The sequence below is a fragment of the Oncorhynchus clarkii genome, chromosome 13 (assembly GCF_045791955.1).
Source record: "Oncorhynchus clarkii lewisi isolate Uvic-CL-2024 chromosome 13, UVic_Ocla_1.0, whole genome shotgun sequence".
Lineage (NCBI taxonomy): Eukaryota > Metazoa > Chordata > Actinopteri > Salmoniformes > Salmonidae > Oncorhynchus > Oncorhynchus clarkii.
Window position 1 is genome coordinate 56,786,879 of NC_092159.1, and position 26,227 is coordinate 56,813,105.

The 26,227-nt window shown below is 42.0% G+C and overlaps 1 protein-coding gene across 1 annotated transcript; it reads left to right on the forward strand.

The window, feature by feature from the left end:
• Positions 1-6,658: 6,658 nt before the first annotated feature.
• On the forward strand, positions 6,659-23,921 carry LOC139365154 (cytochrome P450 2K1). Its single transcript, XM_071102588.1, has 9 exons — positions 6,659-7,054; positions 8,263-8,425; positions 9,747-9,896; positions 10,067-10,227; positions 17,056-17,235; positions 20,075-20,216; positions 21,995-22,179; positions 23,202-23,343; positions 23,454-23,921. Exons 1-9 carry the CDS (start codon positions 6,851-6,853, stop codon positions 23,639-23,641), a joined length of 1,515 nt encoding a protein of 504 aa, XP_070958689.1. The 5' UTR covers positions 6,659-6,850; the 3' UTR covers positions 23,642-23,921.
• The last annotated feature ends 2,306 nt before the right edge of the window (positions 23,922-26,227 follow it).

Below are 26,227 nucleotides of genomic sequence, written 5' to 3' on the forward strand. Positions count from 1 at the left end.
TGCTGCCATCCTGTTAGAAGGTAACAGATTATTTTATTACAAGGGTTCAATTGGATTTTCATTGTGTGCAATGGTGTTATTTGCCCCCTAGTGGATGTTTCTGGTACTTAGAAAGACTACGCAAACAGAAAGTAGAGAATTTGTTCTGCACGCATAGAAGCAGCTACAAACAACGCTACGGTGCAGGTCTTTCAATGTAGTTATTTCTTGTCACGCTTCAGCCTTGGAAAACATTTGTTTGTAAGTTCAATTCAAGCATTTAGCTAATGATTATAATCTTGTTATTGATAGAGTTGCTTACATGTCAATGTTGGTTGCATTTACTCACAAATTGCAATGCTTTTCATGTATGTCGTTAGCTGTATTACTTCGCTCGTGCGTCATGCAAACGAATTGTAAAATATACAATACTGTAGTTTTGTTACTGTTCCTAGTGTAATATGCTTTGTTATTCTACATAAATGGTTGTACATTATTAGAGTAATGAAAGGAGCCAATTACCATATGAGTAACAATTAGCTATATGGTTTGGCATCATGCCAGATGCATGGTACCTTAGCGCGTGCTTTGTATTTATGCAACTTCAAATGTATAATGTACAGCTACTGTCGGTGTGAATTGAATACTAAAGTATATTCTTTTCTGTATTTTGCAGTTTCACAACATAAACGTTTTCAATATATTCATTCAAGAAAAGTCACGCCTTGGGAGTTTTATTGAAGACTTAGTTGTTAGCTATCTGTCTAGTTTTGCATGGGAACGCAACTCAAGGGCAGAATAGTGAAAAAACATCATCACAGCGGGCTCAAGCACAAGAATAACTACACACGGTGGTTATGTTTCTACGTTCATCAGCCAACAAAGCCTCTTATCCTAGGGAAGACCAGCAGTCTACGATGCAACAACCAGAGCCAGGTGTTCAACAGAGAGAGATGGAGGAGCCTCTTCAGCACATTGGGACCAAGTCTCAATCTACAAGATCAAGGTCGTCAAAACAGTCAAGCAGATCCTCAACGGCGAGTTTTGCAGCCGTCAAAGCACGCGCCAAGGCAGACGCAGCGCGTGCACAAGTTTCCTATGCTGAGAAGGAAGCTTCTGTGATGAAGCAAAAAGCTGAACTCGAGGCAACTTTATATGTTCTCCAAGTTGAGAGAGCAGCTGCTGCTGCGTTGGCTGAAGCTGCAGCCTTTGAAGAAGCTGTAGAATCAGAACGCAGAGAGCTTCGCAAAGAACTAGACACAGGGACACAGCCCTTAAGTCCAGTCCAACATACATGTGAGTATGTGCAACAACATGCTAGGCCCTACTTTGCTGAACTTCCATTTGAAGTGGAGAAACAAGAGCTTAGTGTTGACCCAGCTACATGCCATAATCCAGAAAGTAGCAAACAACAGAACATGAGCAGAGACTCTCCGTTCAAAAGAAAGGAACAGCAGCATGGTGGAAATGGAAAACAAGCCCACTTCCAGTCACACACACACAACTTCCCTGAGTCACAAGTGGCACCAGACCTCATCAAGTACCTCCTACGCCGTGAGATGGTGAGTTCCGGACTCCTGAAGTTTGATGATCGCCCTGAAAATTATTGGGCATGGAAAGCATCCTTTCTCAATGCAACCAGAGACTTGAATTTAGCAGCCGGGGAAGAGTTAGATCTAATTACCAAGTGGCTAGGGGCAGAGTCGTCTGAGCAAGCAAACAGAATTAGATCTGTCCATATTTTCAACGCAACAGCAGGACTTAACATGGTCTGGCAACGACTAGAAGAGTGCTATGGTACACCCGAAGTGATCGAGAATGCACTGTTGAAGAAAATTGAGGATTTTCCAAAACTGGCTAACAAAGACAATCACAAACTAAGAGAACTAGGTGACATTCTTCTCGAACTGGAGTGTGCTAAAGTAGAAGGGTACCTTCCAGGCCTCGCTTATCTGGACACATCTCGGGGGGTAAACCCTATTGTAGAGAAACTTCCATTCAGTTTACAAGAAAAATGGATAGCACAGGGATCCAAATATAAGGAGGACTATCGGGTAGCATTCCCACCATTCTCGTTCTTCTCGAGATTCATCAGGAATCAGGCGAAAATTAGAAATGACCCCAGCTTCACCCTCTACACCTCAACTAACCAGGTGCCCATGAAAAGTGAGAAACCTGCCAGGTACAGCAGCAAGACACCTGTGACTGTATACAAGACAGATGTGTCATCTGAGGCCTCAGACCACCAAACCAAACCCAGTAAGACAAAGGTTGAAAACCCTGACCATCACTGTCCAATACATAACAAGCCTCATCCTCTTAAAAAGTGTCGTGGGTTTAGATACAAAACTCTAGATGAGCGCAAATCATATCTCAAAGACAATGGCATTTGTTTCCGATGTTGTGGGTCAACTCAGCACAGAGCTAAAGACTGTAAGGTTTCAATCAAGTGCTCTGAGTGCGACAGCGACAGGCATCTTGCTGCTCTGCATCCAGGCCCAGCCCCTTCATATACAGACACCGCTACAGCAGAGAAAGAGCATGGTGGGGAGCAAGGTGACGATGCTCTTCTATCTGTCACCTCAAAGTGTACAGAGATCTGTGGTGAGGCAGTCAATCCAAGATCATGTTCAAAAATATGCCTAGTCAAAGCTTATCCGGCTGGGAAAAGAGAGAAAGAGTAACAAATCTCTGGCCAAGACAGAGTTTTTCAGTCTCTTCGACATCAATGACAACTCTGCTCCATACACCATGAAGACGTGTTCTGGGGTAACAGAGACTTCGGGCAGGAGAGCCGTCAACTTTGGATGTTTAAAGCTTGGGAAATCTTTTTGTATCCAAATCCGGCTTTAAACTTCTTCACAACAGTATCTCGGACCTGCCTGGTGTGTTCCTTGTTCTTCATGATGCTCTTTGCGCTTTTAACGGACCTCTGAGACTATCACAGTGCAGGTGCATTTATACGGAGACTTGATTACACACAGGTGGATTGTATTTATTATCATTAGTCATTTAGGTCAACATTGGATCATTCAGAGATCCTCACTGAACTTCTGGAGAGAGTTTGCTGCACTGAAAGTAAAGGGGCTGAATAATTTTGCACGCCCAATATTTCAGTTTTTGATTTGTTAAAAAAGTTTGAAATATCCAATAAATGTCGTTCCACTTCATGATTGTGTCCCACTTGTTGTTGATTCTTCACAAAAAAATACAGTTTTATATCTTTATGTTTGAAGCCTGAAATGTGGCAAAAGGTCGCAAAGTTCAAGGGGGCCGAATACTTTCGCAAGGCACTGTATATATAAATATATATACTCTACCGGTTTTAGAACCTACTCATTCCTACTCATTCAAGGGTTTTTGTTTATTTTGACTATTTTCTGCATTGTAGAATACACATTAGGAGGGAATGAAATTCCACAAATGTACTTTTAAGAAGGCACACCTGTTATTTGAAATGCATTCCAGGAAGGTGCAAAGCTGTCATCAAGGCAAAGGGTGGCTACTTTGAGGAATCTCAAATATAATATATATTTTGATTTGTTTAACACTTTTTTGGTTACTACATGGTTCCATATGTGTTATTTCATAGTTTAAATGTCTTCACTATTATTTTACAAAGTAGAAAATTGTAAAAAATAAAGAGAAACCCTTGAATGAGTAGGTGTGTCCAAACTTTTGACCATTAGTGTATATGTTTCCTGATCTTTCTTGTATCACTCAGATATAGGACAGACACTTCAGAACAAACTTCCTTTAGATTTTTGGGGGGACTATCTGTTGTTCCATGTTGTGAATCTGTTATTCAATGCATTTCTATGGGCTTATAGGAGTAAAGTCCACTAAAAAAGGGGTCTTAAAATTCTAAATCAAATAGCTAAATGATCCTTGGTATGACATTCTTAATATAATTCCATATGGCTTAGACCCCTCGGCTTAGGCAGGGCTTAGACTCTTATGGGTTAAATGCTGCAGTAATTTCACTCATTTTAGTAGCTGATGTGTATAGTGTTGAGTCACCCGCATACATAGACACGCTGGCTTTACTCAGGTGTGAATGCTCTGAGAGTCTAAACCTACCTAACCAGTTTGAATATCAACCATCAGCAGACAATAAGAAATATGAGAGCCTTTGAGATCAACCCCAGAAGCCTTTGCAAGGGTTAATTCTATCTTTTGAATCTGTATGATCAAGGCATATGATAGCGGTTTATCCTTGCTGTTAACCTACACTATATATTACATGACTGTTCCTGTAAGCACATACCCGTGAGCGAAAATGCTGTTCCAAAAAGTAACACCTCCTCTATGCCATTTCTTCTCCAACTTCCCCCTCGGCTCTTTTGGGACAAGTTGGCTATTCACTTGCTGGTTAACAAGGAGCTATGTATGATTAAGAACGGTCAGTGATCCCTGGGTCAGGTTGAACCAGACCTTACAATCACACCTTTTTGACAGAAAGTAACCTTTGTTTCAACTCTTGTGTGTTGTGCACTTTTGTGAGTTTGCAGAGTTTGGATGTAATCACCCAACCACGATGACAGCACATCGGAAGCCACATACAGCGGCAATTTATGAGGCAATATTGCAGAGGAGAGAGTTTGGGCCCAATGTGTATTTCCACACTGGTTAGACCAGGAGGGTAGGCAACTACATTCAGCCGCAGGAAGATTTTTTCTTGAGCAGATAGTCATTGGGCCGGAACATAATTGTTATCATTTGTACATTGACAGCAAGTAACTCAAACAGATATTATATTTCACAATACCATACTAATTTCATACTTTGATTACATTGAGACAGACCACATACATGTAACTGCCAAAAATAATGGAAACAAAAGTACATGAGGGATACAAAGTATATTGAAAGCAGGTGCTTTCACACAGGTGTGGTTCCTACCCTCCTTAATCAAGCAATTAACATCTTATCATACTTAGGGTCATGTAAAAAATGCTGGGCGGGCCATTATTTTGACTATCATGATTATACCCCTATAGGAAGACAATGCCCCTATCCACAATCAATGAATGGTTTGATGAGCATAAAAACAATGTAAACCCTATGCCATGTCTGTCTCAGTCACCAGATCTCAACCCAATTGAACACAGATTCTGGAGTGGCGCCTGGGACTGTTTTCCACAGCCATAAATAAAACAACAAATGATGGAATTTCTCATGGAAGAAAAGAGTTCCAGACACTTGTGAAATCTATGCCAAGGTGCATTGAAGCTGTTTTAGCTCATCATGGCCCAACACTGTATTAAGACGCTTTATGTTTGTGTTTCCTTTATTTTGGCAGTTACCTGGATGAACCTGTATATCTATTTTTGGGAGTATTTGCAAACAGATTTCCTAAACAAAAGTCATTTTGAGCTGAATTCCTTTGTCCATCAACAAAAATCTTATGTGAGTGTCAGTCACAATTTATTTATGAAAATGTTGTAATAGAGCAGAGGGCTGGGAGCGTATATTTCCCTCTTAGCCGAGCAGTGATCCATTTTGTTAAAGGCAGATGTCAGAGGTGATGTGGCTGTAGGGCAGGGCAAACACATGGATGTACAGACCCATGTGTCTTTTTTTTCACAACCACAATCTCTAAAATATTTCTCTGATTAGCTGTGTAAAGAAAACATTTATTTATATTGATTTGTGCATACACCATTAGGTTCCTAACCTAAATAATCTATAGTAATTCAAAAGCCAGAGATGTGGATCTGATTACAAATTAAATGACAAATCTACCTTTGTAGATTTGTCAGTAGCACCATGGGTTGTGAACCTCATTTGATCAATTTAAAGGAGAGATGAGAAATACTAACCCATCGAGAGTGGGAGGTTGGGGAAGCAGATCTCCACTCAAATCCTTGAAAATCTTAAAAAAGAAATGACAAAAACTTTTGGGGAGCATATTAAATCATGGGTCGACTTCTGGCTTAGACTACACATGATATACAAATATAGGACTATGATGAAAAAGCATATTTTAAATGTTGTATTTTAATGAAGTATCTGTATATGCAGGGCAAGGTGACTTCTGTTAGTTATGCTTCCCTCTATTCAAGAAGAGGTTTTCAGACTTTTACAGAGATTGGAAATGTATTCTGTCTTTGGAATGTGTAAACTGACCTTTGTAACCTCGTGGCAGAGGGATTATTGGGGTCCAGCCTGACCTGTTCTTTCTCCAACTGTCTGAACTGAAGATAGTTTTACCAGACCATTTACCTGATCATCATTGACTCAAACTAAACAAATAAAACATCAAATGTGGAACACCTTCAAGTGTCTAAAAAGTTATTTATATATGATTGGAGATGTAAATATATGTCAATCAGTAATTTATTATCGTTTTTATATGATATTTATAGAGTTTTCAAAGTATATAGACAACAGAGGGGGATTTCTGAAGATCTTTAGTAACACAATCAAATCCCAAATATGATTAGATTTAACCTCATTCTATCTATGTAACCCTCACCATCCCTTTGGTGATGAAATAAAGTTTACATGTGTTAATCTGGTCTATAAAGGCGTATAAATGCCTTTCGATGTATTACCTTTTTTGGAGAGACCAGGACACAAATCATATGGAGAGTTTGTCAATGACCTGCAGATGAGATCATGTGAGTTTCACAATTATATGATATGTAGACAGACCTGCTGGAGTTGCATTGTTTAGCTCCTCCTCTGAGGTTGTACCCTCCCTCTTCTCATCTTGCTCAAATAGAGTGGTGTGGGGAGGTTATACAAATAGCATTCATTGGAGTTCTGTTGTTGTGGAAGTTCTCTGAGCACACACACTTGTTCCATAACGGAGCATTGGTGTGTTGTATTTTTAGCCCAGTATAAGGTGTATGAGCTCAGTCTGAAGATGTCTCTTATAGAAGGTCTTCTACAGACATCAAGCACAGTGACACTGCTGGGTACTGTGCTGTTTCTGCTGGTCCTCTACCTCCGCTCCTCTGGTTCCAGCTCTGAGGAACAGGGGAAGGAGCCTCCAGGACCCAGGCCGCTGCCCCTGCTTGGTAACATGCTCCAGCTGGACCTCAAGAAGCCCTACTGCACTCTCTGCGAGGTAAGATGAAGTCATCCGTTGCTTTCAGAACAAAACATGTTGATTTGATCTGTGAGATTTGATCTGTTTTATCTCACTTACTGTATGTAGTTTTTTTGCTATTTCACCAGGTTTGAAAGTTCAGTAAGCAAACTGATGAATGAACTCTGGCACATTGTATATGCTTTTAGCTGGTTAATGTTGTTTAGTGTTCTATTCTGTAGTGTATTTCAATAGATATATATATCCTACCCAAGTAGCCTGGTCCCAGATCTGTTTTTTTGTTGGGAACCAGGCTATGGACAAAATACTTTGTGACAGTGACCAATGTGTTGCAAGGAAAGAGATGAGGTCACTTTAGAATATTGAAAGTAAAGGGGGATACCTGGTCATTTGTACAACTGAACTCATTCAACTGAAATGTGTCTTCCGCATTTAACACAATCCCTCTGAATCAGAGATCGACATCCACGTCTTCGGCGCCCGAGATGCACCCTTGGAATATTCCTTCAGGGATCTTGTTATAACAGACCTGGGTTCAAGTACATAGTGTACTTAAGTATTTGACATTTTGTGTTTTGAGTATTTTCTAATACACAGCCAAAACAACTACATCAAATAAAACAACAAGTAGTTGTAAATACATGCCACTTGTAACATAGGTGCAGTTAATGACCGGTGCAGTTAATGACATGACCAGACTTCTGACATGGAAACATAAACAATACTATCTGATGACGGATAACAGAAGAGTGCTTTTTAAAGGGTAGGTAATCAAGGGAGTAATGAAGTCCAGGTGTGACTGATGAGTCACAGGTGTGCATAATGATGGTTGCCAGATGTGCATAATGATGGTTGCCAGGTGTGCATAATGATGGTTGCCAGGTGTGCATAATGATGGGTTGCCAGGTGTGCATAATGATGGTTGCCAGGACCAGTGGTTAGTAGACCGGTGACATTGGGAGCGGGAGCTCGACACCAATACTTTCCAAATGTATTTCCAATAAAAAACTTTGTCTAAATACTAATTGTTTGTAAGTAATTTAATTACATTGACTGGTATTTGAACCAAGGTCTGACATCAACTGTAAACCACTGTCTTCACTCTATTTCTTGACTGATACATGTTAAACAAGCTGTATGTGGTGTCCAGTTATGTGCTTAGTCATATATCATTACGAGACATAACTGAGTCTATGGTGTACTTTATGTAAACTTTATCTGTCCAGCTCTCCAAGAAATATGGTTCCATCTTCACGGTTCACTTTGGACCCAAGAAAGTGGTTGTTCTGGCAGGATACAAGACGGTCAAGCAGGCGCTGGTCAACCAGGCAGAGGACTTTGGGGACAGGGACATCACTCCTGTGTTCTATGATTTCAACCAAGGACATGGTAATGATATTTTACTCTTCTGCTGGCTATGTCCCATTCTTAAAGGGATAGTTCACCCAAATGACAACCTGTCTTATTGATTTCTGTAAGCAGTCTATGAACAAGCTAAAATAGAAATCCATGCGTTTGTTCTCCAATTTATGTGTTGGCCACAAATATGAGCATAGGATGAGTCAACAACATTGTGGGTATGAGTTAACAAATTATGAACTTTTAAAAGTGAGATTTTCACCTAACAGTTACTTTAAATAAACTTTATTGAGCTACACAATCACTTTCAGACACTTTGAGATGAGTTGGAAATGAAATGCATCACAATCTGTTGAAAGTCTTATTCTAGCCTGGTGGAGCAAGTCTAATTGCTGCATTCACCATTCTGTTTTGCTGCATGTATCAGCCTGCCCTTTATCCAATAGATTGGCTTTTGGAATAAGCCAGAAAATGGCTGGTCCAATCAGTGCCCTCTCAGAAACAATGGTTGGGTTTAGGACAACAACCAATGTTGCCAATTACTGTGCTTGAATTAGGCTGTCCTCTGATTGGTTGAAAGTGATCCAATAGCTGACAAGTTCATTTAAAATAATACCACTCATTTCTGACATTTGAGACTAGAATGGTGAAATCAGAGATCAGACTAGAATGGTGAATGCAGAGATCAGACTAGAATGGTGAATGCAGAGATCAGACTAGAATGGTGAATGCAGAGATCAGACTAGAATGGTGAATGCAGAGATCAGACTAGAATGTTGAATGCAGAGATCAGGCTAGAATGGTGAATGCAGAGATCAGGCTAGAATGGTGAATGCAGAGATCAGACTAGAATGGTGAATGCAGAGATCAGACTAGATTGGTGAATGCAGAGATCAGACTAGAATGGTGAATGCAGAGATCAGGCTGTTTCCACAATTCATCAAATGTTCTTACTCTAATCTGCTGCAAATAATATAGATGTCTAAAATGTCTTAAATAGACACAGATTATCCTGACCAGAAAAGGTGCAGAGATAATTTGGCAGATTATATATATATATATATACACACACATATATATATATATATACATATATATATATATATATATATATATATACACACACATATATACACACACACATATATACACACACACATATATATATATATATATACACATATATATATATATATATATATATATATATATATATATATATATATATATATATATACATACATACATACATATATATATGGTACATGCTCATTATGAAATGACATATTATAGTAATTTATTTATAATTATTACTTTAAATTGTCATGGAAACAAACTACATTCTCTACAGGGATTCTGTTTGCCAATGGAGACTCATGGAAAGAGATGAGGCGCTTTGCCCTGACAAACCTTAGAGACTTTGGGATGGGCAAGAAAGGGAGTGAGGAGAAAATCTTAGAGGAAATCCCCTACCTGATTGAAGTGTTGGAAAAACATGAGGGTAAGAGAATCAGTATCTCTACACTAGTAGTAGAAGTAGTATGATGTATTTTCAGGGTTGCCTAGGCTAAAATCAGGCTATTTTAACCACATTATTAGTAAATAGCTAAGTGATTGTGTGGGTTCTGGAAAGCTTATTTTGTAATTAATTAGATGTTTTGTCTATTACAGGTAAGGCATTTGACACCACCCAGTCTGTGCTTTATGCCGTCTCCAACATAATCTCAGCCATTGTCTATGGCAGCAGGTTTGAATACACTGACCCACTATTCACAGGCATGGCGGACAGGGCCAAGGAGAGTATTCACCTTACAGGTTCTGCATCAATTCAGGTAGTCTGCTTATTCAGACCATTTTGTTTTTACTGTTTAAAAAAAAAAAAATCTGTTTCAGTGCAATCAATAAAACTAGGAAACAGACGCCTGTTATCAATTCTTGCAAATTAAAATGTACATACTCATTTATACTTTACTTGATGTGCCAGTAAACTTATTATAAACCATTATTGTACCGTTTATAACCCATTACTATGCTGCTTATAAATCATTATATACAATATTCATGATGTATAACATATCAAATAAAATCCTCATAGCCCAGTCCAAGCTCTTTGTCCTGGCACACCAATGGTGGAACCAGCTTCCCCCTGAAGCTAGGACAGCAGAGTCCCTGCCCATCTTCCGAAAACACCTGAAACTTTAACTCCTCAAAAAGTATCTTAAATAAACCCCCCCCCCCCCCCCCCACACCCTATACCTGTGACATGTGATTGTCCCACCAAGCTATCTAATGTGTCATGTGTCAATGTGCAGCGGTTAGGACGGGGTCAGGTGCAGGACACAGAACTGAGTAAAAGACATACTTTACTCGAAAATAAACATTTCAACGTAGGGAAAACACATCAGCTCACAGAAGTATTGAACACTAAACAAAGAACAAACACTCACAAAACCATGTGGGAAGCAGTGGGTTAAATAGGGAATAAATATTAACATAATGGGAACCAGGTGTGTACAATCAAGACAAAACAAATGGAAAAAGAAACATAGATCGGTGGCAGCTAGCGGATCACTGCCCGAACAAGGAGAGGCACCAACTTCGACGGAAGTTGTGACAGTACCCCCCCTTGACGCACGGCTCCAGCAGCGCACCAACACCAGCCTCTTAGACGACCCGGAGGACGAGGTGCAGGGAGGTCCGGGTGGAGATGGTGACATTCCTGCAGTAAGGAAGGGTCCAGGATGTCCTCCACCGGCACCAAGCATCTCTTCTCCGGACCGTACCCCTCCCACTCCATGAGGTACTGAAGGCCCCTCGCCCGACGCCTTGAGTCCAAGCAGACTACCTCCCAGATACGCACAAGGTTGTAAGCGCTCCTGAGATCCAATTTGGTGAAGAATCGTGCCCCATGCAAAGACTCTGTCACACTGGCTATGAGAGGCAGCGGGTAACTATACTTCACTGTGATCTGATTTATACCTCTACAGTCAATGCAAGGGCGTAAACCTCCATCATTCTTCTTCACAAAAAAGAAACTTGAGGAGGCAGGTGAGGTGGAAGGCCGAATGTATCCCTGTCCCAGAGATTCGGAGACATATGTTTCCATAGCCACCGTCTCCTCCTGTGACAGAGGATACCCGTGACTCCTGGGAAGTGCTGCATCTACCAGGAGATTTATTGCAGAATCCCCCCCGTCGATGGGGGTGGTAGTTGAGTCGCCTTCTTTTTACAGAAGGCGAGAGCCAAATCAGCATATTCAGGGGGGGTGTGCATGGTGGAGACCTAGTTTGGACTCTCCACCGTAGTTGCACCTATGGAAACACCTATACACCTCCCTGAGCACTGATGTGACCATCCCTTGAGAGCCCTCTGTTGCCACAAAATAGTGTGGTCATGAAAGGCCTACCAGGGAAGCCCCAACACCACAGGAAACGCAGGATAATCGATCAAGTAGAGACTAATTCTTCCCTAATGAACCTCATGCGTCATCGTACATAGTGGAGCCGTGACCTCCCTAATCAGGCCCGACCCTAAAGGACGACTATCTAAGGCATGTACAGGGAAGGGCACATCCACAGGAACAATAGGGATCCCTAATCTAAGTGCAAATTGACGGTCAATAAAGTTCCCAGCTGCGCCTGAATCTACTAGCGCCTTATGCTGGGAATGCGGGGGAAACTCAGGAAATTCTATTCATACACACGTCATCTTAGGTTTCATTACATACAGTCGAGAAGAACTACTGAATATAAGATCAGCATCAACTCACCATCAGTACGACCAAGAATATGTTTTTTGCGACGCGGATCCTGTGTTCTGCCTTACAAACAGGACAACGGAGTGGATCCTATGCAGCGACCCAAAAAAACGACTCCGAAAGAGAGGGAAACGAGGCGGTCTTCTGGTCAGACTCCGGAGACGGGCACAGCGCACACCACTCCCTAGCATTCTTCTTGCCAATGTCCAGTCTCTTGACAACAAGGTTGATGAAATCCGAGCAAGGGTAGCATTCCAGAGGGACATCAGAGACTGTAACGTTCTTTGCTTCACGGAAACGTGGCTTACTGGAGAGACGCAATCCGAAGCGGTGCAGCCAACAGGTTTCTCCACGCATCGCGCAGACAGGAAAAAACATCTTTCTGGTAAAAAGAGGGGCGGGGGCGTATGCCTTATGACTAACGTGACATGGTGCGATGAAAGAAACATACAGGAACTCAAATCCTTCTGTTCACCTGATTTAGAATTCCTCACAATCAAATGTAGACCGCATTATCTACCAAGAGAATTCTCTTCGATTATAATCACAGCCGTATATATCCCCCCCCAAGCAGACACATCGATGGCTCTGAACGAACTTTATTTAACTCTCTGCAAACTGGAAACAATTTATCCGGAGGCTGCATTCATTGTAGCTGGGGATTTTAACAAGGCTAATCTGAAAACAAGACTCCCCAAATTTTATCAGCATATCGATTGCGCAACCAGGGGAGGAAAGACCTTGGACCATTGTTACTCTAACTTCCGCGACGCATATAAGGCCCTGCCCCGCCCCCCTTTCGGAAAAGCTGACCACGACTCCATTTTGTTGATCCCTGCCTACAGACAGAAACTAAAACAAGAGGCTCCCACGCTGAGGTCTGTCCAACGCTGGTCCGACCAAGCTGACTCCACACTCCAAGACTGCTTCCATCACGTGGACTGGGAGATGTTTCGTATTGCGTCAGATAACAACATTGACGAATACGCTGATTCGGTGTGCGAGTTCATTAGAACGTGCGTTGAAGATGTCGTTCCCATAGCAACGATTAAAACATTCCCTAACCAGAAACCGTGGATTGATGGCAGCATTCGTGTGAAACTGAAAGCGCGAACCACTGCTTTTAATCAGGGCAAGGTGTCTGGTAACATGACCGAATACAAACAGTGCAGCTATTCCCTCCGCAAGGCTATCAAACAAGCTAAGCGCCAGTACAGAGACAAAGTAGAATCTCAATTCAACGGCTCAGACACAAGAGGCATGTGGCAGGGTCTACAGTCAATCACGGACTACAGGAAGAAACCCAGCCCAGTCACGGACCAGGATGTCTTGCTCCCAGGCAGACTAAATAACTTTTTTGCCCGCTTTGAGGACAATACAGTGCCACTGACACGGCCTGCAACGAAAACATGCGGTCTCTCCTTCACTGCAGCCGAGGTGAGTAAGACATTTAAACGTGTTAACCCTCGCAAAGGCTGCAGGCCCAGATGGCATCCCCAGCCGCGCCCTCAGAGCATGCGCAGACCAGCTGGCCGGTGTGTTTACGGACATATTCAATCAATCCCTATACCAGTCTGCTGTTCCCACATGCTTCAAGAGGGCCACCATTGTTCCTGTTCCCAAGAAAGCTAAGGTAACTGAGCTAAATGACTACCGCCCCGTAGCACTCACATCCGTCATCATGAAGTGCTTTGAGAGACTAGTCAAGGACCATATCACCTCCACCCTACCTGACACCCTAGACCCACTCCAATTTGCTTACCGCCCAAATAGGTCCACAGACGATGCAATCTCAACCACACTGCACACTGCCCTAACCCATCTGGACAAGAGGAATACCTATGTGAGAATGCTGTTCATCGACTACAGCTCGGCATTCAACACCATAGTACCCTCCAAGCTCGTCATCAAGCTCGAGACCCTGGGTCTCGACCCCGCCCTGTGCAACTGGGTACTGGACTTCCTGATGGGCCGCCCCCAGGTGGTGAGGGTAGGCAACAACATCTCCTCCCCGCTGATCCTCAACACTGGGGCCCCACAAGGTTGCGTTCTGAGCCCTCTCCTGTACTCCCTGTTCACCCACGACTGCGTGGCCACGCACGCCTCCAACTCAATCATCAAGTTTGCGGACGACACAACAGTGGTAGGCTTGATTACCAACAACGATGAGACGGCCTACAGGGAGGAGGTGAGGGCCCTCGGAGTGTGGTGTCAGGAAAACAACCTCACACTCAACGTCAACAAAACTAAGGAGATGATTGTGGACTTCAGGAAACAGCAGAGGGAACACCCCCCTATCCACATCGATGGAACAGTAGTGGAGAGGGTAGCAAGTTTTAAGTTCCTCGGCATACACATCACAGACAAACTGAATTGGTCCACTCACACAGACAGCATCGTGAAGAAGGCGCAGCAGCGCCTCTTCAACCTCAGGAGGCTGAAGAAATTTGGCTTGTCACCAAAAGCACTCACAAACTTCTACAGATGCACAATCGAGAGCATCCTGGCGGGCTGTATCACCGCCTGGTATGGCAACTGCACCGCCCTCAACCGTAAGGCTCTCCAGAGGGTAGTGAGGTCTGCACAACGCATCACCGGGGGCAAACTACCTGCCCTCCAGGACACCTACACCACCCGATGTCACAGGAAGGCCATAAAGATCATCAAGGACATCAACCACCCGAGCCACTGCCTGTTCACCCCGCTATCATCCAGAAGGCGAGGTCAGTACAGGTGCATCAAAGCTGGGACCGAGAGACTGAAAAACATCTTCTATCTCAAGGCCATCAGACTGTTAAACAGCCACCACTAACACTGAGTGGCTGCTGCCAACACACTGACACTGACTCAACTCCAGCCACTTTAATAATGGGAATTGATGGGAAATGATGTAAATATATCACTAGCCACTTTAAACAATGCTACCTTATATAAATGTTACTTACCCTACATTATTCATCTCATACGCATACGTATATACTGTACTCTATATCATCGACGGTATCCTTATGTAATACATGTATCACTAGCCACTTTATACTATACTATGCCACTTTGTTTACATACTCATCTCATTTGTACATACTGTACCCGATACCATCTACTGTATCTTGCCTATGCTGCTCTGTACCATCACTCATTCATATATCCTTATGTACATATTCTTTATCCCCTTACACTGTGTACAAGACAGTAGTTTTGGAATTGTTAGTTAGATTACTTGTTATTACTGCATTGTCGGAACTAGAAGCACAAGCATTTCGCTACACTCGCATTAACATCTGCTAACCATGTGTATGTGACAAATAAAATTTGATTTGATTTGATTTGACGTGCGCAACAGGGAGCTCTGGGTGAGTCGGGTGCAGTGCCCTGCCTGCTGCCTCGACTCCCTGGGGAATCTCCCCAGCGCCGACCAGCAGTGTGCACTCTGTGGCCACAGGTGGTGCAGGAAACACCCCCCCCCCCCCCCTCCAGTCACCCTTAGAGCAGCAACCCCGAGCTCCATAGGTATAGGATCGGAGGTGCTGGGGGATGGAATGGACGGATCCCGATCCAGACGTCTGCGGGTGGCCAACAGGTTATCCAGCCGGATGGATAAATCCACCAGCTGGTCGAGGGTAAGGGTGGTATCCCTGCAGGCCAGCTCCCGCTGAACATCCTCACGTAGACTACACCGGTAATAGTTGATCAGGGCCCTCTCATTCCATCCCGCACCGGCAGCCAGGGTCCTGAAGTCCAGTGCGAAGTTCTGTGTGCTCCTCATCACCTTTCTGAGATGGAACAAGCGTTTCCCGCCGCGCTCCCCTCAGGTGGATGATCGAAGACTGCCCGGAAGCGGCGGTTGAAATCCTTATAGCGGACCAATTCCTCCCCATTCGGCTTTGGCCCACTCAAGCGCTTTCACCGACAAACAGTAGATGAAAGCGGACACGCTCTGGTGTCCCGAGGGAGCCGGGTGGACGGTCGCCAGGTAGAGCTCCAAACGTGGCAGCTAGAAAGCCGGGGACAACGACCGCCGAACGCCGCCCGAACAAGGAGAGGCACCAACTTCGGCGGAAGTCGTGACACTTAAGATGAATGCACTAACTGTGAATCGCTCTGGATAAGAGCGTCTGCTAAATGGCTAAAATATTTTATTAATTATATCATTGCAATTATTATATATAATATGGTTAAATAATCACTAGTGATGGGCACCGATATACAAAATTATATTAAAAAAATTGTGATTCCATATCGTATCGGTTTGCATAAAATATATTACAACTGTGTATGTTCACTTATCTGTTCACCTCCATGGCTCTTTGAAGTTCAGACAACTGTTAGCAGATTGTCCTTTGGGCCAGGCGTGAATATTATGTTATTATAATATTGTACTCATATTGGTTAGTTAGGGAGGCCTATATTATAGGACCATCAACAGGCAACTAATTAAATATGCTATATTGAGAGCCTATGAGGTCTGTTTGAGGGTTTTGTGTATGCAGGAAAAGCAATATGTTATTTTTACAGAATAGTTGTCACAACTTCCACCGAAGTCGGCTCCTCTCCTTGTTCGGGCGGCGTTCGGCGATCGACGCTTTCTAGCCATCGCCGCTCCATTTTTCATATTTCCATTTGTTTTGTCTTGTTCCATACACACCTGGTTTTCATTCCCTAATCACACTGCATGTATTTAGTCCTCTGTTCCCCTCCGTGTGAAATTGATTTTATGTTATGTGGGTGTTGTTATACGCCATACTTTTTGTCTATGTTCCGTGTTTGGTCACATTTATGTACTTTTGTGCATATTTATGTGTATCACATTTGAATTTATGCATTTAATAATCTAATCATAGTTGTGTTATGTTATAATTAATATCAAATGTTTTATGCGTATTCTACCTGAATCTCTGTGTAGATGTACAACATGTTTCCCTGGTTGGGTCCGTGGATAAACAACCTGACACGTCTGAAAAAGAATATTGCTGATATGAAGATGGAGGTGACAGAGCTGGTGAGGGGCCTGAAGGAGACTCTGAACCCTCACATGTGTAGAGGCTTTGTGGACTCGTTCCTCGTCCGAAAGCAGACCCTGGAGGTATGAAGACTTCATGCAGAATCTGCACCTCACTCATTCATAAAAAAGTGTTGCATTAATATTGCTCAGTATGACTATACAGAATAGAATTAATCAATAAGGTCAGAGGGGGTGTGGTATCTGGTCAATTTACCACAGCTAAGGCACTGCACGACACGAAGTGCAGTGCCTGTATACAGTCCTTGTATAGTGGCCATATTCCACAAAACCCAGAGGTGCCTTGCTGGTGTTATAAACTTGTTACCAACATACTTAGAACAGTAAACGAGTAATTTTGCGGCACACTCGTGGTATATTGTCTAAATTACCAAGACATTCGGACAATCAGTATCCAAGAACCAAACTGCCGGGTTTATAGGACTTATTACACCACCTTGTGGTTCACTTTACTGCCGAAAAACACAACTAACTTCAGTTGTCCAACACTAACATCCCACTGGGCACAGACGTCAATTCAACATCTATTCGATGTTGATTCAACATAATTTAATTTAAATGACGTATATGACTGAATGCCAGCTGAGGGAGGATCTAAATAGTTCTCTGTATCAGTAGAATCACATGTAAACTCAGACTCAAACACTAAAACAGTTCCTCAAGCTGATTTAAAAGAATGTGTTGATTATCTGTTTTGTTAGCTTTTTTGTTATTTTCCATATTATGTCTATCTCTGATAAACTACCCAGGAAAGGGCTAAAAATAGCCTATATTAATATATGTAGCCTTAGAAATAAGGTTAATACAATGAATTTGCTAACATCAGATATATATTCATATATTAGCCATTTATGAGACTCGCGTCGATAAGGCATTTGATACATCATTAGCAATACAATGAAATAACATCTACAGAAGACACAGGAATGCGTATGGGGGAGTTGTTGCTGTACATATTCAGAGCCATATCCCTGTAATGCTTAGAGAGGATCTTGTGTTATTAAAGTGTTGTGGTTGCAGGTTCACCTGCCTCCTCTAAAGCCTATTTTAGTGTAGCTCCTATAGGCCACCAAGTTCTAACGGTCAGTATCCAGATAATGTGTGTGAAATGCTTGATGGGGGCTCCTGAGTGGCGCAGAGGTCTAAGGCACTGCATCTCAGTGCTAGAGGCATCACTACAGACCCTGGTTTGATTCCAGGCTGGCTCACAACCGGCCTTGATTGGAGTCCCATTGGGCGACGCACAATTGGGCCAGCATTGTTAGGGTTTGGCCGGGGTATGGCGTCATGGTAAATAAGAATTTGTTCTTAACTGACTTGCTTAGTTAAATAAAAAAATGGTTTATAGTTTATGTGCTTCTAAAAGATGGGACTAAAATAGTGTATGAGATCATACAATTTCATTTGATTTGAAAATCTTTTGTATTTGTCACATGTGCCAAATACAACAGTGAAATGCATATTTACAAGCCCTTAACCAACAATGATGTTTTAAGAAAAATACCTAAAAAATAAGAAGTCACATTTTGCTGTGACTCTTATGTGGATTATGTTAAAAAATATTTGTTGGTCTGATATGATTAATAAGGAGCATCCAGACGCTGCACTTGATGCATTTATGAAATTGCTTCTTCTAGTTATTGATAAACATGTACCTTTTAAGAAACTGGCTCCATGGATTAATGAGGAATTGAAAAACTGTATAGTTGATAGAGATGGGGGCAAAAGGAGTGGCTAATAAGTCTGGCTGCACATCTGACTGGCTGAAGGTGAGGTGAAGAAATTATTGTCGATCAATAATGACAAACCTCCTGGCATTGACAACTGTCATGTCTTTAATCTGACCCCAGAGAAGTGTTTGTCCTCAGGCCTGGTTCTAACAGCCAACCTGTCAGCTTACTGGCAGCTCTTTGCAAACTGTTGGAAAAAAATGGTGTTTGACCAAATACAATGCTATTTCTCTGTAAACAAATTAAGACTTTCAGAATGCTTATAAAGAAGGGCACTGAACATGCACTGGCACAGATGACTGATGATTGGTTTAAAGAAATGTATAATAAAAAGTTTTCAGTGCAGCCTTTAATATTAGTGACCATAACGTGTTGAATAATCCTATGTGTCATGGCTTTTCAACCTCAGCTCTGAATCCACAATATGGCAATCTATCTAATAGAACCCAAGGGGGGTTTCTTTAATGGAAGCTTCTCTAATGTTAAACATGTAAAGTGTGGTGTACTGCATGGCAGCTCTCTTGGCCCTCTACTCTTTTCTATTTTTACCAATGACCTGATACTGGCATTAAACAGAACCGGTGTCCATGTAAGCTGATGATTCAACCCGTAAGCAATCACAGCAACAATAAAACAAAGAGTTGCAGTCAGTTTGAGAATGGATGGCCAGTAATAAACTGGTCCTGAACATCTAAAAAAGGAAGCAAGGTATTGATACAATGGTGTGGCTGTTACTTGGTGTTATTTTAGATTGTAAACTCTCATGGTCAGAACATATTGATTCAATGATTGTAAAGATGAGGAGAGGACTTTTCGTGATAAATAGATGCTCTGCTTTTTTTAATCAATCAAATGTATTTATAAAGCTCTTCTTACATCAGCTGATGTCACAAAGTTCTGTAAAGAAACCCAGCCTAAATCCCCAAAACAGCAAACAATGCAGGTGTAGAAGCACCACTCTCCACAAAGCAAGCTAGTTTGATCTTATCTTAATTATTGTCCAGTCAAAAGAAGGGGCAACTTAATCTACCCAGAACAGCATGACACATTTATCTCTTCATTGTAATCAGAGGGCTAATATCAATACTATGCATACCAGTTTCTCTTGGCTAAGAGTTGAGGAAAGACTGACTGTACATTACTTATGTCATCTGAGGGTCTGTTTCTGTTAGGAATCTGGCAATATGGATTCTTTCTACCATGACGACAACCTGGTATTTAGTGTTGGTAACCTGTTTTCTGCTGGTACCGACACCACCGGGACAACCCTGCGCTGGGGTCTGCTGCTAATGACCAAGTACCCCCATATACAGGGTAAGAATAGATATAAACACAAACACATGTACGCACACACACACCACAGGAGGCTGCTGAGGGGAGGACGGCTCATAATAATGGCTGGAATGGAGTGGTATCAAAAATATGGAAACCATGTGTTCGATTCCATTCCAGCCATTACTATGAGCTCGTCCTCACGAATTAAGGTGCCACCTGTGACACACAGACATGAAACAGTAAAGCACTCATGGTATTACAAGTTATAAACATTGGCAAAGGGCCAAATTGAAGAATATATTATGAAATTAGACAAGGATGGCTTGGTTAATGAAGGTTAAACGTTAACTCAGGTTTATACACTGAGTGTACAAAACATTAGGAACATCTTCTTTAGAACAGCCTCAATTCGTTGGAGCATGGACTCTAGAAGGTGTCGAAAGCATTCCATAGAGATGCTGGCCCATGTTGAATCCAATGCTTTCCACAGTTGTGTCAAGTTGGCTGGATGTCCTTTGGGTGGTGGACCATTCTTGATACACACGGGAAACTGTTGAGTGTGAAAAGCCCAGCGGCGTTGCAGTTCTTGATACAAACCGATGCGCTTGGCACCTTCACCATACCCCATTCAAAGGCACTTAAATCTTTTATCTTGCCCATTCAACCTCTGAATGAAACGCATACACAATCCATGTCGCAAGACCCACTGGTTGACGCTTATTTATAAAACCCTCACTCCCCCCTATCTGAGATATCTACTGCAGCCCTCATCCTCCACATACAACACCCATTCTGCCAGTCACATTCTGTTAAAGGTCCCCAAAGCGCACACATCCCAGGGTCGCTCGTCTTTTCAGTTCGCTGCAGCTAGCGACTGGAACTGTAACGGTTCGCGTCTTTGTCACCTGAAGAGGAGTAGCAAGGATCGGACCAATGCGCAGCGTGGTAAGTGTCCATATTTTGAATAAAGAAATAGAACACTGAACAAAAACAACAAAGTGAACGAACGAAACCGAAACAGTTCTGTCTGGGGCAGATACAAACACTCAACAGAAAACAATCACCCACAACTCAAAAGTGAAACTAGGCTACCTAAGTATGGTTCTCAATCAGGGACAATGATTGACAGCTGCCTCTGCTTGAGAACCATACGAGGCCAAACACAGAAATCCCAAATTATAGAAAAAAGAACATAGACTGCCCACCCCAACTCATGCCCTGACCATACTAAAACAAAGACAAAACAATGGAACTAATGTCAGAACGTGACAGGAACGAGCTGCAACAAACACTCAAACTGGACAGTTTTATCTCAATCTCTTCATTCAAAGACTCAATCATGGACGGTCTTACTGACAGTGGCTGATTTGCATGATGTATTGTTCTCTACCTTCCCCTTTGTGCTGTTGTCTGTGCCCAATAATGTTAGTACCATGCTGTGGTAGGTCTCTCTTTATATAGTGTTGTGGTCTCTCGTCGTGATGTGTGTTGTCCTATATTTACATTTATTTTTATCCCAGCCCCCGTCCCTTCAGGAGGCCTTTTGGTAGGCCGTCATTGTAAATAAGAATTTGTTCTTAACTGACTTGCCTAGTTAAATAATGTCTCAATTGTCTCAAGGCTTAAAAATCCTTTGTTAACCTGTCTCCTCCCCTTCATTTACACTGATTGAAGTGGATTTAACAAGAGACAGTAAGATATCATAGCTTTCACCTGGTCAGTCTGTCATGGAAAGAAGAGCAGGTGTTCTTAATGTTTTGTCTACTCAGTGTAAATTTCACTGTATTAACTCCAACCCTCCCTCCTTTCTGTCTCAGATCAGGTCCAGGAGGAGATCAGCAGGGTTATAGGAAGTCGTCAAACCTTGGTAGAGGACAGGAAGAACCTGCCCTACACTGATGCAGTGATCCATGAGACCCAGAGACTGGCCAACATTGTACCCATGTCCATCCCTCACACCACCAGCCGAGATGTCACCTTCCAGGGATATTTCATCAAAAAGGTCAGATACCTGGATATCCAAATCTCTGTGTTTATTTTGTGACCAACTTCAAATTGTCTTTTTTCCTGAAGGGAAGTTACAGGTTCAAAAAACAATAAAATAAATGCATATAAAGAGAAGCCCAATCCATTCCCCCCTTCAGTCCCTATCCAACCCGCATCCTCCTTCCCAACCTGGAAACCAAGCCTCCCACCCCGCCTGTATAAATTGATGGTTGTGATTACAGGATGCCAAGGTCATATTTTTCTATTGTAACATGTGAGCTGGGAGTCGTGAAGCAAGTTCAGGGAGTTAATCAATAAACTAAACATAATACAAAACAAGAACAAACAATACACAGACATGAAACAGAAACCACGCCTGGGGAAGGAACCAAAGGGAGTAATATATGGAAGGTAATCAGGCAGGTGATGGTGTCCAGGTGAGTCTGAGGTGCTGGTGCGCGTAATGATGGTGACAGGTTTGTGTGTATAATAATGAGCAGCCTGTCGACCTAGTGCGCCGGAGAGGGAGTATACGTGACATCTATATTCTGTTCCAGTTAAAGGATTGTTCAGATTGAATTAGATCTGTGGACCATACTGTTTAAATGGCTAGCTCAGAATATGAGCTTTCCAAAAGTTGTTTATATATTATAGAGATCAGTCCTTTTGGGAGCCCAGATAGTGTATTTATAAATCTATCACTGGAAGGTTTGGTAGTTGGGATTCCCAAGGTACTCTGTAGACCAGCATAGCTGACTTTAGTTGTAAATATAGAAAAAATGAGTTGTATGTATCTTTCAAATTTTGGAATGTTCTCAAACCATTTCTGTCCATGATATCGGTAAGGATTCCACATTTGGGGTATGCAAAAAGACGGCATCCAGATCACAACACATGATATTGTAGTATGGGCATGCCATAAGTATATATTTCTGCCTGAAGTTGCATCCACTCCTTTTGAGTGTGCACATTTATTAAACAAAGTTTCATTACTTTTACTCTGAAAATAAGGGGTCCTATGCTTCACTCTCACTGCAGGGGACATCTGTGATTCCTCTACTGACGTCGGTCCTACAGGATGATAGCGAATGGGAGAGCCCCAACACCTTTAACCCCTCACACTTTCTGGATGAGCAGGGAGGATTTGTCAAGAGGGACGCCTTCATGGCCTTCTCTGCAGGTAGATTAACTTCATTATAAAACACAATTTCATTGCAAGAAGTAGAACAATTCTGGTAGCCTTTTGGACAGACTTCATGCTATTTTCTGTATCTTTGGTCTCTCTCGCAGGTCGTAGGGTGTGTCTGGGGGAGGGTCTGGCCAGGATGGAGCTCTTCCTCTTCTTCACCTCCCTCCTGCAGCGCTTTCGTTTCTCTCCTCCTCCTGGAGTAACAGAGGATGATCTGGACCTCACACCTTTACTGGGGTTCACCCTCAACCCTTCACCTCACCAGCTGTGTGCTGTGAGCCGGGTCTGAGATTTTAACATGAAAATATTGGTGGGACAAACTCAATCAAAAAAGCTAATATGCATCGAAACCCATTAAATGCACCATCATAATAACCAATCCCAGAAATGAGCTTGCGTGACACACAAACATTATTATATTTTGTTTGATCGGTGCGTAGGCTGATTCCAATATCTCTTTAGATTTAATTGCAAAGGAAGACCACAGTAGTCGAACATACTTCATAGAGTAAAGTTAATTTTAATTCAAAATGTCATGTTCCAGCTAAGAATAAAGTTTATAAAGCTTCTGCTCTGCTTCAACCATTGCATTGTTTAAAGTTCCATGGGAAATGAAAACAGTCTATCAGGGAAAATCCATTTAGATTCCATCACTTTTTGACAGCACCCCCTTTGATTTGAATGAAACCTTCCATACATATACTCACCAGCCAGTTTATTAGGTACACCCTGTTCATGAAAATGGATCGCACTTATACAGTGAGTCACGGCAATTGCTATATAAAGCTGGCAGACAGGCATTGAGACATTCATTTATTGTTTGAACATTAGAATGGGCAAAAGGTGTGACCTAAGTGACTTTGAAGGTGGTATGATCGTTGGAGGAAGGCACGCAGGATTCAGTGTCTCCTTTCACGCACGACAGTGTCTAGGTTTTACAGAGAATGGTGCGACAAAAAACATCCAGTCAGCCACAATCCTGTGGGTGAAAACAGCTCATTGATGAGGGAGGTTGAAGGAGAATGGCAAGAATTGCGCAAGCTAACAGACAGCAAACAGATAAATAATACAGTTGTGTGTAGAACAACATCTCGGAACGCACACCTTGTTGATCCTTGTCACAGATGAGCTATTGCAGCAGACGACCACACAGGGTTCCACTCCTATCAGCTAAAAACAAGAGGAAGCTCCATTGGGAACGCAATAACCAACACTGGACAATTCAGGAGTGGAAAAACATGGTCTGACGAATGTCGGTTACTGTTACATCATGCTGACAGCAGAGTCAGAATTTGGTGTAAGCATGTGTCTGGTGTCAACGGTACAGGCTGGTGGCGGTGGTGTAATGGTGTGGGGAATGTTTTCCTGGCACATGTTAGGTCCCTTGATACCAATTGACAAATGATTGAACACCACAGAGTATCTGAACATTTTTGCTGACCAAACCCAATAGAGCATCTTTGGGAAGAGATGGAACGGGCTGTTCACAGCATGAATCTCCCGCCATCCAATCTGCAGCAACTTTGTGATGCGACTGCGTCAGCATGGACCGACATCCCTGTGAAACGTTTTCTCCACCTTGTAGAGTCGCTGTTCTGGAGGTAGTGGGGGTCCGACCTGGTACTAGATGGGTGTACCCATGTAAAAAGTGCTCAGAAAGTCTTTTTGGAGATGAATGCCAAAACATTCAAGAGATAAAGGTGCTCAAAGTTTACTTATTGTATATACTCCGCCATACCATGACACATCCATGTCTTCATCACTGGAAAAGACAAAAAGTGGATATCGTTTTAAGCTTATAAACAAGGTTTCAAACTATTTTAGAATTGATTGAAAAACGTTATTAAAACAAATAAATATAAATGGTACTTTTTTAAAACTCTTTTTCATATTTGCATATGTCGTAGCTTAGACCTTATTTTACATGATCTGAGGTTTTTGTGTTTTGCCCGCCATCGGTTGAAACAACATGCTCTTGAATACAGGGTGGTTGTCTTATGGCAGATAAATGTACTAAAATGGGAATCAAATTGAAATTTCAACGTTCAAATGGTACCACAAAGATGATTGGATCAGAGAATGTTGACTTGAATAGGAATATCTGTTTACATTTTTACTGTCAGTCTTTAATAGAAGATCTATTGAAGTCATAGAAATATAGATAATGGAATAGACATGACCATTTAAGTCGACATTCAACGGTGGCTGGACCGTCCACCATCTTTGTGGTAGTAATTATAAGTTTACATTTCCATTTCAATTTCAATGGTGTACCAGCTAAAATTGCAGTGGTCTGAAGGGATAGGTCCATTCTAAAAATTATATTTCTATGATTGAAATGACATCCACCCTGTATTCAAGAGCATGTTGGTAGGCACCACATAAAAACCTAGGGTCTAAGATACAACATATGCAAATATATATTTAAAAAAGTGAGTTTAAGTGTTTTTAGATAATTGATGTTAAAGGTTAAATGGCCTAATTTAATATTTTTTAAAATAAATTATACAATTGTTTGACCACCCTGTTTGTAAGCTTTTAACTGATATCAAACTCAACTGTATCTTTTCCAGTGATGAAGACATGGATGTCTCATGGTATGGTGAGGTATCTTCTGAGTGTTTTGGCATTCACCTCCAAAAAGTCATTTTCTGACCAATTGGTCAAAAAGTGATTGGATTCACCCATCAAGCATTAAAAACAAGACACATAGCTAGTTAAAACGGCTTTTAGCCACTGCTTCCATCCAAACCATTGGTTGAGTATTCTTTCCAGCTTTCTTTCTTTTAACAGAGGTCTTATTTGAATGTTCATCTGCTGATGAGCACAGACATTTTATCGCTACATTTCCTTCATAACGCAAAGTTTGAAAATA